Genomic DNA, 15,494 nt, shown 5'->3' on the forward strand with positions numbered 1-15,494 from the left:
ATTTAGTATACGTTCTATACCGCTTGGCAGTTTTGTGTCTGTCTCTTCATCGTCCGTACCGTCACGGGCTAGCCTGACATGGTAACAGGATCTTAGGACAACGAAAGGGCTCGGAAATACTAGGTGTAATAACAGCACTTCAACCACTATAATGGTCACTGTGATTAGAGGGTGTTATTAGAAAACAACCCCGCGGTGAAATGACTTGTGTTTAAGTTATGTGTATTGATGTGGGGTAGGTGCCACATGCCTGAAATCCCAGCATTTGAGAGGCCTAGACAGGAGAAATCTGCATCCCAGGGTCAGTCTGGGCCACCTAGTGAGACGCTGTGTCAAGCACACAGAAAAAGATACTTTTAAAACTATAGAAATAGCATCAGTCCTTACAGTAATAGGGATATGAGATTCTGAGATAGCCAATAGCTTCCACCTTTAGTACCGTAATTTGTCCCGAAAATCCTCTTTGGAGAGTTGTAGGGTACTGTTATAAACGAGACTATAGGTAGTGAACATATATATAAATACATCTCACCTCTTGACTGGAAAACTTTATTCCTTATCATATATTATGATGTAGGTGCCTCCAGACAGACTTTTTTTAAAAAGGAGTTAGGACTCGTGCGTGCTAGAATGAAGCTACCACATTCTCAGCCCCAACATTGACTGTAGAGTTTGACATTTCACTTATCTATTTTTGGAATCGTATTACTTGGCTTTTACTTCGCTGTATGTGTGCACACTGATGCTAATCACCTTTTCCTGAGATTGGTTTAGTTCATACTGGTGGAATTATTCAGTTCCTTATTCTACATGTATTTGAGCACACAGTTAAATAAACTCAAAACTTGTATTTTAAAGATTGAAATAGGGGGTTGGGGATTTAGCTCAGTGGCAGAGTGCTTGCCTAGCAAGCACAAGGCCCTGGGTTCAATCCTCAGCTCCAAAAAAAAAAAAAAAAAAAAAAAAATTGAAATAGTCTTATCATATACTTCTTGTTTTATAACTACAGCTTTGTGTTTTTCTTTTTCAAGACAGGGTTTCTCTGTGTAGCACTGGCTGTCCTGGCACTCACTCTGTAGACCAGGCTGACCTCAAACTCAGAGACCTACCTTCCTCTGCCTCCTGAGTGCTGGGATTAAAGGCATGCACCACAGCCCAGCCTGAATCCTGTCTTGTTCATTGCCCAAAAGACATTCTATTCCATTTACATGAACCTAATACCCCTAACTCAATTAGCGCAAGACCCTTAGGGGCAAGCCTGTAAACCCAGAGTATTGTTGTGGAATAATCTTTTGTAAACTGTGAAGATATGCCTTTGCCAAGGCACCTTCTGATTGATTTAATAAAGAGCTAAACGGCCAAGAGGTATAGGTTGGACTTTCAGGGGCAGAGAGGACTCTAGGAAGGAGAAGAGAGGAGCAAGAGAAATGTGGAAAAAGTGGGACACACAGAATGGGAAAGAGGTAAAAGCCATGCGGTAGAACATAGATTAATACAAATATAGGTTAATTTAAGTTATAAGAGCTAGTTAAAAACAAGCCTAAGCTAAAGGCCAAGCTTTCATAATTAATAATAAGTCTCTGTGTTGTTTTTCGGGAGCTGGCAGGTGGGACAGAAAAAGACTCACTACACAGTTCAAGTCTAGTTTATTGGCCCATGCTAATGAGAAAACATGAACTCCACAGGAATCATGAGAAGTCTCTAGAAGCAAATGAAAGGGCATATTTACATTATTTTAAGGAAGGATAAGCTTATGTGGCATTCCCAGGATTTTTTGTAGACTGAACAAGATTATAGGTAGAGTGTTGTTGTAGAGCACTTTCCTTTAAATTGAAACATTAGGGGTAGGGAGAGCTTGCTTTCATGAGACTCAGGAGGTAAATAAAAGGTCACATATCTGGCAGAACAGAAAAGGGAAATATTCTCCAGGATCTGTAGTGGGTAGCCATTCCAGCATTGGCCTGGAAGTTTCAACCCCCATTGAGGCTTCAGTAATGATCACGCCCACAAGGCGGGGCAGAGGAAGGAGCGGAGGACCGAGGAGCAGGAGGAGGTGGGCTCTTGGTTCCGGGACGCGGGACACTAGAGGTGGACTGAGCAGAGTTCTCCAGAGAACACCGCCGGACTACCCTTTACCTTTGCCTGCAACCTACCCCTTCATTTGTAAGTTACCCCACAAAATAAACCTCCCTTTTAACTACGTGGAGTGGCCTTAATAATTTCACCAATAAGGATCCTTCCCCAAATGTACAAAAAGGAGTAAACAACAGGCTTGGGTAGGAGGCCTGACCAGCCCAATGGCAGGGAGAGGAAATGCTCAGACGGTTGAGAGGTCTGTGAGCTGGGCAAATATCTCCAAGGTTGCAGCTTTCATGAGTCATGCTGGGGTGGGCTTTTCAGTGGTGAGATGCAGTTGTTTTCGAGTTGTCCCTGTGCCTTGTGAGTATCCCCTCACTCATATTCTTGTTAGCAACCCCTAGATATTCATAGGGTCACCAAATAGGTTACTGCTGCAATTGTTACTATAGTCTGCTATGGACTCTCTTCGTGGGGTTAGTAGACATGGTATGTATGTCTCCAGGAAATACCTGTCACACAACAAGTCATACCTAATCACTGCAGAGGGGGAATGTTGTATTCAGGGGCCTCTTAAATGAAGCCTTTATGCCTCTGTTGGAAATTGATGCTGTTCCTCTGTACCAAAGTGACTTAGAGATTCCATTGAAAGGATAGAGTATCCCATGCTTACTGATGTAACTTAAGCATCAAATTCTCTAACAGTGAGCAACTGTATAAAACAGTTATTCAGTAAGTTAGAAGATACTCAAACACAGTTGTTCTTACACTTTCCTATCCTTAGCAGAAATATTTCTTAACTTGGTAGCTGTCTTTATTTGTGTTTATTGTACCAACTAAATTAGAGTTGAAGCAGACACTTATAGTCTGAGTTATTTTTTACTTTCCACTCTGCATTATTTGAAGACTTAGTGGAAAATATTCTAGTATATTACACATATACCTAGCTTTACTTACACCCCTGTAAAAGGCAGCAGTCTTTAACACATGAAGCACAAAGTCACATGTATTAGTGATTATTCAAGGTGTCAAGCAGCTATTGATCTCATTCTTAAAGATGATATTTCTGATTGTAACTGGTGAGCTGCAGTATTTTCCTTGATCCCGATTATGTCTACTTCTGTTTAAGCATGAATCATTGTGACATCTACCAAGGGAAGCTCAGTATTTCCATAACATGGTGGATATTATATTACTATATTATAAAAGAATTATATAGTTTCTACTCGTTGGCAAACAGTGAAATGGGCTCCATCAAACCCACCGGGGCATGACTCCTGAGTGTCACCACCTGCCCCCTAGCTAGGAGCACAACTAAAAACACCAATCAGAGAGGCCAGCAAAGACCAAGGCTTTTATTTTTTCTAGGACACGGTCTCATATTCTTTGTTGGTCACATGTTTGCTATGTGTCCAGTCACAACCTTGAATTTGTGATCTTTCCTGCCTCCACTGTCCAAATACTAGATTACATCTGTGTGCCACAATGTACAGTTTATGCAATGGTGGGGACTGAACCCAAGGCCTTGTGAATGCCAGACAAGTATTCCACCCACTGAGCCATATGCCCTCTCCATCCACAAAGAAAATAATCACCTATGCAGACAAAAATACATGTGCTGAATATAAATGATTCCCCTTTCTAGTTCCTCTGCTAGTTCCTTTCACCTGGGAACTTTCTTATCCATTAGTTGGTATTAGAAGTACATGAGAGTAATACAACTATACCCTAAAGTGTAGTAATTCACAGAAACCCAAACACAGCAGTTTATGGGCCAAATAAGGCTGAGGAGGAGTCCGAAGTGGGAAGGCTCTATGTCACAAGCTTTCCATTAGACAGTAGAGAACCTGAAAGGATCAAGCTGGAATGCCAGCCACTGTTACCAGATAGTCTGATTTTTTTTTCTCAAGGAGCCTGAAATTCAGGTATAAATATCAAATCTCCAGGTTTTAAAAGGTGCAGTGTGGATGTTGGCTTTAATTGCTCCAGATAGTAAGGCTCATTATATAGAAATCTATGTCAACATTGAATAGCTAATGAGCAGAAAGTATTTAGAATAAATGGCAATGTTTAACATTTTGTAGGATTGTAGAAGTAGCCTCTATTTCAGAGATAATCATCTTATAGTTAATCTAACTGGCATTACAGTTTCAATCTAAATGCTGTTAAACTTTTTCTAAAAGATAAGGCAAATAAATGGACAGAGTTTTATTTGTCATTTTTAATAGAATGAGAAATATGCTACAGAAATTGCTTTTAGATCTTTCTAGCAGTCAGGTAAGATATGGGGCTCTAGTATACATTCACACAACCCATGGCGGTGTCACCGCCACAAAATTAACTATGTGCACATATGGTACTTTGAACTCTGTTCCATACTTAATTTTCAGGAGCAGCTTCCTCTAAAATTCCATCCCTAGGTTTCATCCACTGCTCTGGTTAAGTTTACCTTTACCCCATAGGTTGTTTTGGTTTGTCCCCCACGCAGACCAGCTATAAAAATCTGGGGCCTGGGCACCCCACTGTTGCCGTCTCTCTTGGACTGGGTGCTAACATCTTTCAAAGGGTACACCTGTGAGGAGTTTTCTCTTCTCATGTGACTAAGGTCAGTTTGGATGGAGCGAGTCATTTTCTGGCGTAAATTAGCCTATGTAGAAAGAGAGAAAACTGGGATTAATGTTTCTCTAAAAAAATAAATGATGTAAGAAATTATCAGGCATTTGGTTAATATTTGCCTATTATTTTCCCATTCTACAAATGAACATTACGTTTTCTATGGTAGTGATGATGATGATAGTGGTGAGTATGATGAGTATGAGGATGTATGTGCTATGGTTGCGGGCGTGTGCATGCCACAGTGTGCATGTGGGGTCAGAGGGAAGCTCCTGGTGCTAATGCTCTCCTTTGGTGGAAGGTTCTGGGGACTGAACTTAGCAGCTTACGTGGCAACTTTCAGAATTATCTTTTTTTTTTTTTTTTTTTTTTTTGGTTTTTCGAGACAGGGTTTCTCTGTGTAGCTTTGTGCCTTTCCTCGATCTCGCTTGGTAGACCAGGCTGGCCTCGAACTCACAGAGATCTGCCTGGCTCTGCCTCCCGAGTGCTTGGATTAAAGGCGTGTGCCACCACCGCCCAGCTTGAATTATCTTGATGGACCAAATATCTCATTTTTTTTTTCTGTACAACATTGGAATGCTAAAAAAATAATAATAATAAATCAAGAAGAGAATAAGAAATTAAGAATTCTTATGAAGTAGGAAAACATGTGAAATGCTGAAAATGAGCCTAAAGAAAAGTGCCCAATATTGAGTTGCAATGACCTCAGTTATGACTTTAAGTGACCTTATGATTGCCTTAATATTAAACTTTAAGATTCATAGAACTTTGGTTTGGGGGTTGTTTTTTTTTTTTTTAAATCATAGTAGTTTTGGCTTGTCAGTGAAAAATTTATGATTTATGGTGAATTTTTAAAATGAGCTTCACCTTATGCTTTAATATAAAAATCCGTTTTCAGGTTATACAATTTTAATTGTGTTTACTCTCTTTATAGATAACTAGTAGGCATGAGTTTAAATAGATTGCACAGGCTATTTATAAATGCCCAGCGTATAGTCTACATTAATAAGACTTTATCTTTTCATTATTTCTGGAAGCATAATTTTACTATTCCAAGAGACTTGTTACATAAGCAAACATTTTTGTGCTAGAGTTAGAACTCAGGGCCTCCCACATGCTAGACAAGTGCTCTGCCACTGACTTGTACCCCTACCTCAAGTCAAACAAGTTCTTTTTCTTTCTTCCTCTTCTTTCTTTCTTTCTTTCTTTCTTTCTTCCTTCCTTCCTTCCTTCCTTCCTTTCTTTCTTTCTTCCTTTCTTTTTCTTTCTTCTCTCTCTCTCTCTCTCTCTCTCTCTCTCTCTCTCTCTCTCTCTCTCTCTTTCTTTTTCTTTATTTCTAATGTGTAGCCCAGGCTGGCCTTGAACTCGTGATCTTCCTGCCTCCATCTCCTTCAGCAAATCCTACCTGTGTGCACCACAACAACCGGCACCAGTTCTTACATTGTCCATTACAAGACATTCTGAAAGGTGCATTAACTTGTCAACAGTAAGCGTCGATGCAGTGAGGCCTGAAGAGTCTTTGTATCCTTTGCATTATTGCTGTCCCACCAAACTGGTGCTTTCCTATCTGATCTTATTTAAATCCCCATCTTCTTTCTGTTCAACCCACCTTGGGCATTAAAAGATCTTCAAGTGCTCAATAAACTCTAAATGTATTATTCCCTCTCTGAGTAATAACCAAATGTTGGTTGATGAGAAGTTCCTCATTATTATCTTTGCTGCTGCGTCAGCCAGTTAGCTTCTGGTAAGTTTCATGGCTCCACCTCCCATTTCAAGTAGGCACACTGGGTTGCAGCTGTTTGTGCCACCGAGTCCAACGTTTATGTTTATGTAGATTTGGGGCACCCAAGCTCACATCTTCAGGCTTGTGTGACAAGAGGCTTTCCCTCCTGGGCAACCACCTCCACTGTTCCCCTTGCCTGCACTTTAAGGTTGCCAGGCAAGCTTTTTGTTCTTACTGAGTAACTATTGTTTCCTTCACACATGATTTCAGTAGAATGGTGGCTAAATACATTAAGGCTACTGGCATAAATGATTTTTTATCAGATATATGCTATAAATCCTCCGTCCTTTGTTTTTGTTGGGTATTCTGAGGTTGCTATGAAAAAAGTAATTAGTAAATAACTTACTTATCTCCCCCTACCTTGTTATTCAGCAAAGGCATCTGGTATAGTAAATGATACTAACGCATTAAACATCTGTGTCTTAAATGATAAGAAACAGAGGAAAAAAGAGGCAAGTGGGGAATTCTACTGAGCAGGGCATGGACGAGAGCGTCAAAGACAGACTTTAAGGGTCAGCACCTGGTATGATCAAAGTCACCCAGAACTCACAGGATGAGAAAGCACAGTGTCTAACAGAAGTGGGGGGAACAGGGCACATAATTGTAATCCCAGCACTCAGGAGGCTGAGGTTAGGGCAGGAGCATGTTGAATTCCAGTCTAGCCTGGGCTGCATAGCAAAAACTAATCCTAAAGAGGGCAGGGATGCTACAATAGCTATGATTTGACCAAAAAGGTTTAAAAAAGATGAGAGGAACAGAGTGTGCTGTTGCTGTTGTTTTTCATTTTCTAGTGCAGAAGTTTAACTTGGGGCTGCTAGGCAAGTGCTATATGTGCAGTCTTTTAATATACAACACACACACACATGCATGCACATGCACACACACACACAACACACACACATATACACACAACACACATACACATACACACACACACACATACACACACATACACACACAACACACACACATACACACACAACACACACAATACATACACACACATACACACACAACACACATACATACACACACAACACACACACATACACACACAACACACACACATACACACACACAACACACACATACACACACACAACACACACATACACACACAACACACACACACACACACACACACACACAATCTTTGGCATAGGTTCATGCTGCCCATGAACTCCCTCTTCAACCTAGGCAGGTCTCAGACTTCTGAGTAGCTGGAAGAACATGTTTATACCACCAGAGCTGGAGAAAAGGTGCTCTTGTATATTTAAGATGTGTTCTGTTTTTATTTATGTGTATGCATCTAGCTTGCAAAGGCCAGAAGAGAGTGTCAGATCCCCTGGAGCTGGCAACTTCAGCTGCCCAAGTGGGTGCCTGGAAATGAACCTAGATCCTCTGAAAAAAATGTCAAGTGCTCTTAACCACTTAGTCATGTCTTCAGCCCAGAACATGGTTTTCAATCTACGAAGTAAGTAGTAACCATCATTGTTTAGTAGCTGGCTGGTGTTACTAGAAAGTGGGTTCATGCTTCCATATTTCTGTTCAGGTTGAAATGAAAAGACGGCCTTACAATACATGAAGCTGGCAAGTTATTAATTATGCTAATTACTTTTGTGTCAGCAGAGACCTGTGTAGAACTTATGACTTTTATATAAACAATTCACTTACCAACTGTGTGGATAACAACATCAAGATTCCCCACCTCTGGACAACTTAGAAAGTACTGTTACAAACCAGTTTTATGGCTTGTCTTCTTAACTCCCACTCATTCCACTCGTATGACCTCACAGTAGTTGGTGGCAAGATGTGCGTATCTGTCTGTGTGCCGTTTTCACACTTTGTAATTGGTTTTATATAATGCTTGTCAACATCTCTCATCTAAAGAAATGGAAATTTGTAATTAGTACTTATAAACATTATATATAGAGAACTGAAATTATTTAGCTAAAACTGCCAAAAGATTGGCAAAATATTTTTGGAACATAGAATATACTTGTAAATGCCAGCAAAGGAAAGCTTGTAATCAGCAAGCCAAATGCAATTGTGTTCCTGCATGTCTGGCTTTATTCAGACTTTGTGAAATTAATGTGGGAAGGTATTTTGGAAGGGAAAAGAGCCGCTCATTAGCAAATAGTCAAATGTCTTTTCCAACTCTTCACAACTGGTAGTGTAAGTGGAAATAGAAATTATAACTAGTAATTAAATATTAGGTATAAATCCCACCTATTTAACCCTCCTTAGGATGTGTTTTGAACTTGAACTATGCATCCATAACAGATTGCTTTGTTGTTTATCTTTGTTTGAATATACTGGTTTTCTCCAAGAACACCCGATATGAAGTATTAGCAATTACAGACTAAAGAACAATTGATTATGCTGTGTTTGGTGGTGTTAGAGATAGTTAGAGGGGAATTCACATCATAGTAAAGACGAGGGTAAAGACTGTAACTTCTCATAACTAAGGTGATCAATACCACTGAGTGCAGATTATAATTTCTTACAGTTTGGGGAGAGGGGTAGGGAAAAGCATAATGAAAAGATAATTAACACTATTGTACAATAGAAGTAAATGGTAATTAAATAATACAGTAAGGAAGACAGAGGGAGAAAACCCCACTTCCATAAGTAACTGAAGGTCACTGAAGAACAGCTGTGGAGTAAATAAGCACAAAGGAAAAAGCCAAGCCCAGGGGCACAGAGAACAATTATGTCTCAATAGAAACCTATGCATTGTCTCCAGAACACACACCTCTCTGGTGACCCGCGTCTGACCTCTACTGTCTTTGGCCACCTTACACCTCTCTGGTGACCCGAGTCTGACCTCTACTGTCTTTGGCCATCTCATATCTCTGAGCTGCAACTAACAGAGTAAGGACAAATAGTTTTTGTCTATACACATGTAAAGTCTGTCTATCTGCTCTTTCCCTCTGTGGGAAAACAAATGTGTGTATCTTTATTTGTGTATTTATTTGAATATTTCAAATACATGAATGTGTCTGTTAGGATTCTTCCTCCTTTGGGTGAGGAGGGGTTTAACACAAGGCCACATCCTGCCACCCAGGCTGACTTCAAGCTTGCGTTCCTCCAGCTTTGGCCTCCTGAGTTCCGGATCCCAGGAGTGTGCCACCACTCCTAACCTGGTGGTAAATCTATGACTCCCTCGCTGACTGATGAATTGATTGTATTCTTTAACATATACTCATGTTTATGTCTTTAATGAGAATCATGATTGTACCCATTTAAAAAATTATCTTTTAACAAAAGAAGATCTGGGCAGGTAGAATAAGTCTGGAACCAGGATATTAACTCACTGTTTTCTGACTTTGAGAAGTTATGGCTGAGAGTTAGTAGTAAAAGGATAAAACAGACAAATAACAATAAAAACAACTGTGTATATTTTGAATGCCAGGACAAGATTAAAAATTAAGATCTTGCTGGGTGGTGGAGGCGGCGGTGGTGGTGCATGCCTTTAATCCCAGCACTCAGGAGACAGAGCCAGGCAGATCTCTGTGAGTTCGAGGCCAGCCTGGTCTACAGAGCGAGATCTAGGACAGGCACCAAAACTACACAGAGAAACCCTGTCTCAAAAAAAAAAATAATAATAATAAGATCTCAAAATTCAGAGTAAAATGGTGAATGACATATTTTCTAATTTATGTGAACGTATTTATTAAAATTTTCCTCTCACAGGTTTTTTGAACAATTGGTTCCTGCCGTATATTTTTCTAAATTAGAATTTTGTAAAATAGATCTCATTTATGTTAAACTTAAGATAACAGTCTTAGTCACAAAAAAGAACTGAGATCCAGGGAATCTACAACTCAAAATTTTGAGATCCACTGACTTGAGAAAATTAATTTGATGATAACTTCAAAAACAAACATATCAATTTAGGGCCACAAAGAGCTTTAAGCTTTTTATGATAATTATCATAACTTGAAAATTAAATATATAAATACACTATAAATTATACATACATAAGTACATATATATTTACACACTTTTAAAAAGATTTGTTTATATTTTTAGGTAGGGGTGTGTGTGTGTGTGTGTGTGTGTGTGTGTGTGTGTGTGTAATACACCTCATTGAGCATTGCATGAGTGCAGTACCCAAGGAGGGGAGAAGAGGATGTTGGAGAAACTGGAGCTAATGCCATACTGAGTTGACGGATGCAGGTGCTGAGAACCAAACCCAAGCCCCCTGCAAGAGCAAGCAGTAAGTGCTCCTCACTGCTGAGCCGTCTCTCCAGCTCCTTTACACAGCCTTTCTACATCTGAAAGACTCATACACACGTTTGTAAGGAGGAAATGTACGTTTTTAAATGTCACGTGGAAGCGCAAGTAAAAGTAGATACAAATAATAAACTGGAATTAAAATGAAGATTGTCCTACGTGAGCAAGCCAAGGAACAGCTTTAACAAAGCTGCTGGGGGCACTGGGAAATACTTAGGACTGTGAGGAGCATGGCTGTGTTTAAAAGCACGGCTATAACTGAATCAGTGCGGTTGATACATTCCTAAAGCACAAAAGTTAATGAGTCAGGCGGTTATCAAAGGAAGCCGGAAAACAAATAGAACAAAATAAAGGAAGGACATGAGGGGAAGTGAGAGAGATTGCAGCGTGGGATGGGAAACGGAAACAGTGTGGAACAGGAAATGACTGAGAAAACGGTCTAATGAAAGTAAAAATAAATAACTACATTAATACAGGACCTGGCAAGACGAATCAAAACAGACAGAGAGAGGCTAAAGGAAGGAATATGTGGAATTACAAAGCAGCGTGATGGAGGGTAGGCAAGAGGACTGTGGGTTCCGGGAAGCATGGGCTACATGGGACCCTGTCACAAGAGAATGCAAACTAACACCAAGGGTGACAGAAGAGGCTGGGCATGGTGACACACATCTCTAATCCCAGCATTTGGGGGACAGAGACAGGACACATCTCTGTGAGTTCAAGGCTAGCCTGTTTTACATAGCAATTTCCAGGACAGCCAAGGCTACCGAGTGAGACCAGTGCTCAAAACCAAAACCAACCAAAATGAACTGGGGGCAATAGATCATATAGAGATTAAACGAGTTATGAAAAAATGATCACAAAACCTTCGTGAAAATAAGTTGAATAAATACCTAGGAAAGTAACTCATTCAATCTGATACAAAAAAAAAAAGTAGAATACTGTTCCTGAAAAACACCTTAATATTAAATTAGTTATAGGAATATATATTAAATATAATAAAACTCGGCAAAGTTAGCTCAGTCTTAGGTAAAATTGTTTAATCTCATAAGTAAATTAACATATAGTAATCAAGATACAGGAAGATTATGGAGTAAAAGCTGAATCATCTCTCAACATATATAAAAGCAATTTTATATCATCTCAGCAAGTGATATAACAGGGGACTTTTAACCCAACAAAACCTGCAGGGAGTGGGGGCGGGGGATATCCTGTAACAACCCACATCATGAAATGAAAAGGTGCTCCAGGAAGACAATGGCACCTGCTTTAACTACTCCTAATCGGTTCTGTACTAAGGCTACTCGTCAGTGTTAGCAAGAAGAAAAACAATGACGTGTAGGATAAATACAGGCTCACATAACGCGCCCATACCATGCCTACCACCTGCTCTATTCCCTAGCTGGGCAATGATTGGGGTGCGTCTTTTGCCTTTGTTCTCTTTGTTTCCAGCCCAGCTTTTACCTCCACTAAAAAAGCTGGGACATTTTATTAATTCTCAGTTTTAAAATTAAGTGAAGGAGATCTGCTGAGCTGATGTCAGACCAGGACAATGCACGTGCCAGGCCCCCCTAAAAACAAGAGGATGTTTGCACAGTTTGGGCAGAATACTGTCTTCACATTCCAACAGGTATTTCCTTGACCACATGTCATGTTCTTCACATTTATCTTGGGGGGGAAAGGTCCAATTAGTGACATCTAAACAGCTGCTCTTTGTCCAGTAGAATAAAAGGCATTAGCAGATTGGTATCTTACACATTATATATTTTGTGATCAAAGCTGTTTAACAGTATGATATGGCTAAGAATAAAGACTCTGGATCACGACTTCCCGCAGCCTGACTGCCTCTTTGTCACTTGCTCCATAGCTCCAGCTTCACCAGATCTCAGAATGGACCCCAACTGTTCCTGCTCCATCCTCCTGAAACTGCCTCCACATTGGAACATGGAATTTGGGGTAGCCTAAATCTGTATTCCTAGACCATGGTCATTCATATTTGGCTTCAAGATAAACTATCTCCTATCCCCTTGGAGGTAAGAGTTCTGGTTTGTGTCAACAACTATGGTGCCAGAGTTTAGTATCCCCAGAGCGGACCACTTTTCACTGAAGGGGTCGCTTGCTGGTTGCCAGGCACTGGCAATTTGGACCTCTGTGTCCAAACCTTCTTGCAGTATGTCCTCAGGTGGATTTTGGAGAGCTCTTTCTTGGTCCTCTCCCATCTTTCTTGGTTTGTTTGAGGGCTCATTTGTTTATTCTAAACTGGATGCTTACAGATCCTGTTTGGCAGATAAATACTGCTTTTTTTCTAATTTACTTTCCAAGTGTTTGGTTTAAGGTATCTATTTTGTTTGTCTGACATGGTTTTTGTTGTTGTTGTCGTTTATTTGCTTTTAGACTTCTAAAGGTATTTGGTTTGTTAAGCTTGCTAGCAGTTGCCCCCTTCCATATCTAATCTAAAGGAAGAAAGTTTGGGGGAGGAACCCCAATTGATATTTGGTTCTCTGTTGGTTTTATATTTGATTAGTATATAACTCAACTTTCAAGTGTAAAAAAAAATGAGAAAATATAACTATAGGTAAGTTGACTTATGTTTCCCTTTATAAGGGATAGTTATCTTTAAATTAGTTTTTGTTCACTTAACTAAAAGTCAAAGGCAATAAAAAAAATTTAGAAAATCACAAATAGGCAGCCTGCTTGAATTGGAATATAAAAATCACCTAAAAATTATAAGATTCTTCTTTCTTTTTTTTTTTTAGCTGACAATAAGATTCTTAATTTACAAAAATTAGTAAGAGCTTCAGAAAACTATGTGTTAAGAAGAGGTATTAATTTTTTAATTTAAAAGATTGAGATTAAATCTGAACTAGAGACAAATTCTGAGAACAACTCCCTTTCTCTGATCTTATCTCTTGTCTCCTTTATCTCCTAACAGAGTAAATCTATGTCAACGGAAAAGGTTGTCGTGGCCTATTTTAAGATAACAAGCAGAGAAAAGGTATTCCCTGCTACATTAAAAATTCTTTTTTGTAAAGGGTACTTTCCCTTGGGAAGTCTATATTCACACTTGGATACTTACCTTCCTCCTTAAGTAGCACTCCTTAAACCCCTGCGCTTAAGCCTGTATTAAAGTATCTTTATTATACCAATTAGTCCAGAATTTCTTTTTAGCATCTGTACTGGCTTTTGTCAACTTGACATAAGCTAGAGCCATCTGGAAAGAGGGGGCCTCAATGGAACAAATGCCACCATCAGATTGGCCTGTAGGAAAGTCAATGGACATTTTCTTGTAATGATTGGTGTGGGTGGTGCCACCCCCGGGCAGATGATCATAAATCGTATAAGAAAGCAAGCTAAGCAAGTCCTGGGTAACAAGCCAGTAAGCTGCATTCCTCCATGGACTCTACCTGAGTTCCTGCCCCAGCTTTTCTGATGATGGGAGTGAGCCAAATAAACACTTTCCTCCCAAAATTGTTTTTGGTCAGTGTTTTATCACAACACTAGAAAGTAAATTAAAATTGTGTCAAAGCCACGAATCCTAATTTGTCCTGAGTTGAGGAACTCCACAGGTAAGATGACTATGTGGAGCTGGTCTTTGCTCCCTCACCCTTTACAGTTCTGGAGGAACATGCTGAGACCCATCATGAAACACTGTTAACCAGTTTCCCCCATCTGTCACTTGGCTTGTGTACAATGCTAAGCACAGCCTGCATGTTACCTTAGGTTCTTTTGTTTCTGTTTTTATGGCCAGAGACTAAGTTTGATCATTCTAGACTCGTCTATACCCCAATCCTGGGTGAGATCAAACAGGACACAGCTTTTCTTGAGGGAGACATTACTATAAAGGGGCTGATACCCCAGATGTTCTAAGCCATTCTCTTGGCTCCAAGAAACTACCCCCAAACACAAGGATGAAACTACTTATCCAAAGCAGGACATTCTGGATCCAAAGCAACACATGAAGAATAATTTCTTCTATACTTTCTTTTAACTGGAAGTCTTAAACATGCTCTATGCTTCTCTGCTTTCTTTCTGTAAAGCTAATAGCTTAGTCATGGGAGCTCAGCCAGCTTCCATTCTCTGTGATATTCTGAGGAAGGGGCTGACTTACATAGATGATCATAATAGATAATTTTAAACTCTGAATGTTCTCACTTTATAAGAGGTTTTAAAAAAAAACAGCTGTTGTGTATTGCTATCTTTAAACTCTACACTAGACAGAAACATTTCTTGTCCTTGGGGCCCTAGGTTTACCTAGAGGGAAAAACAGCCACCTGAGTATACATAATGACAGAATCCTAGGTAAAGGGCTGTACAGGACAGACATGTGTTCCTAATCCAAGGTAAGAGACAGACCAGCACTGCCAGATCTAGGAGGGGAACTAAATTCCAGATTGATGCTGGGCCAGTAGGATGTTGCCTGACCTAAGAAATTATACTTCTTCCCTTTTCTTTTAGTACATAAGCAAGCATTAGAAATATAATTTAGCCTCACTATAAGTTAAAAGAGTAAAAGCTTTGACCTAAAGTAACATTTAAAAAAACTTTTCTTCAGCTGGATATGGTAGTGCATACCGTTAATCCCAGCATTCAGTAGGTAGACACAGGTAGATCTCTTTGAATTTGAGGCCATCCTGGTTTACATAATGAGATCCTGTCTCAAAAAGAGGAGGAAGAGGAAGAGGAAGAAGAAGAGGAAGAAGAAGAAGAAGAAGAAGAAGAAGAAGAAGAAGAAGAAGAAGGAGAAAGGAGAGATACTGTCTTTCTTCTTTATTGTTTGTTTGTG

The 15,494-nt window shown here is 39.7% G+C and overlaps 1 protein-coding gene and 1 long non-coding RNA gene across 5 annotated transcripts in view; one reads left to right on the forward strand and one right to left on the reverse strand.

Moving 5' to 3' along the window:
• Positions 1–2,135: 2,135 nt before the first annotated feature.
• Positions 2,136–14,061, forward strand: LOC118577198. 2 transcript variants are annotated; one of them, XR_004944179.1, is made up of 3 exons: positions 2,136–2,163; positions 12,579–12,744; positions 13,644–14,061. It is a non-coding gene; the product is annotated as an uncharacterized LOC118577198 (long non-coding RNA). The 2 variants fall into 2 exon arrangements; XR_004944178.1 differs by lacking the exon at positions 2,136–2,163 and adding an exon at positions 7,800–7,946.
• Cfap206 (cilia and flagella associated protein 206) overlaps positions 4,249–15,494 on the reverse strand; it is a 40,922-nt gene continuing 29,676 nt past the window's right edge. For all 3 annotated transcript variants that reach the window (XM_036177271.1, XM_036177270.1, XM_036177269.1), the window contains 2 exons: positions 8,213–8,356; positions 4,249–4,723 (listed from right to left, as the gene is read on the reverse strand). In XM_036177271.1, coding sequence (XP_036033164.1) covers positions 4,493–4,723; positions 8,213–8,356 — 375 coding nt within the window. In that variant the 3' untranslated portion in view covers positions 4,249–4,492. The remainder of the gene's footprint in view (positions 4,724–8,212; positions 8,357–15,494) is intronic.

The sequence above is a fragment of the Onychomys torridus genome, chromosome 2 (genome assembly GCF_903995425.1).
Source record: "Onychomys torridus chromosome 2, mOncTor1.1, whole genome shotgun sequence".
NCBI classification, from domain to species: Eukaryota; Metazoa; Chordata; class Mammalia; order Rodentia; family Cricetidae; genus Onychomys; species Onychomys torridus.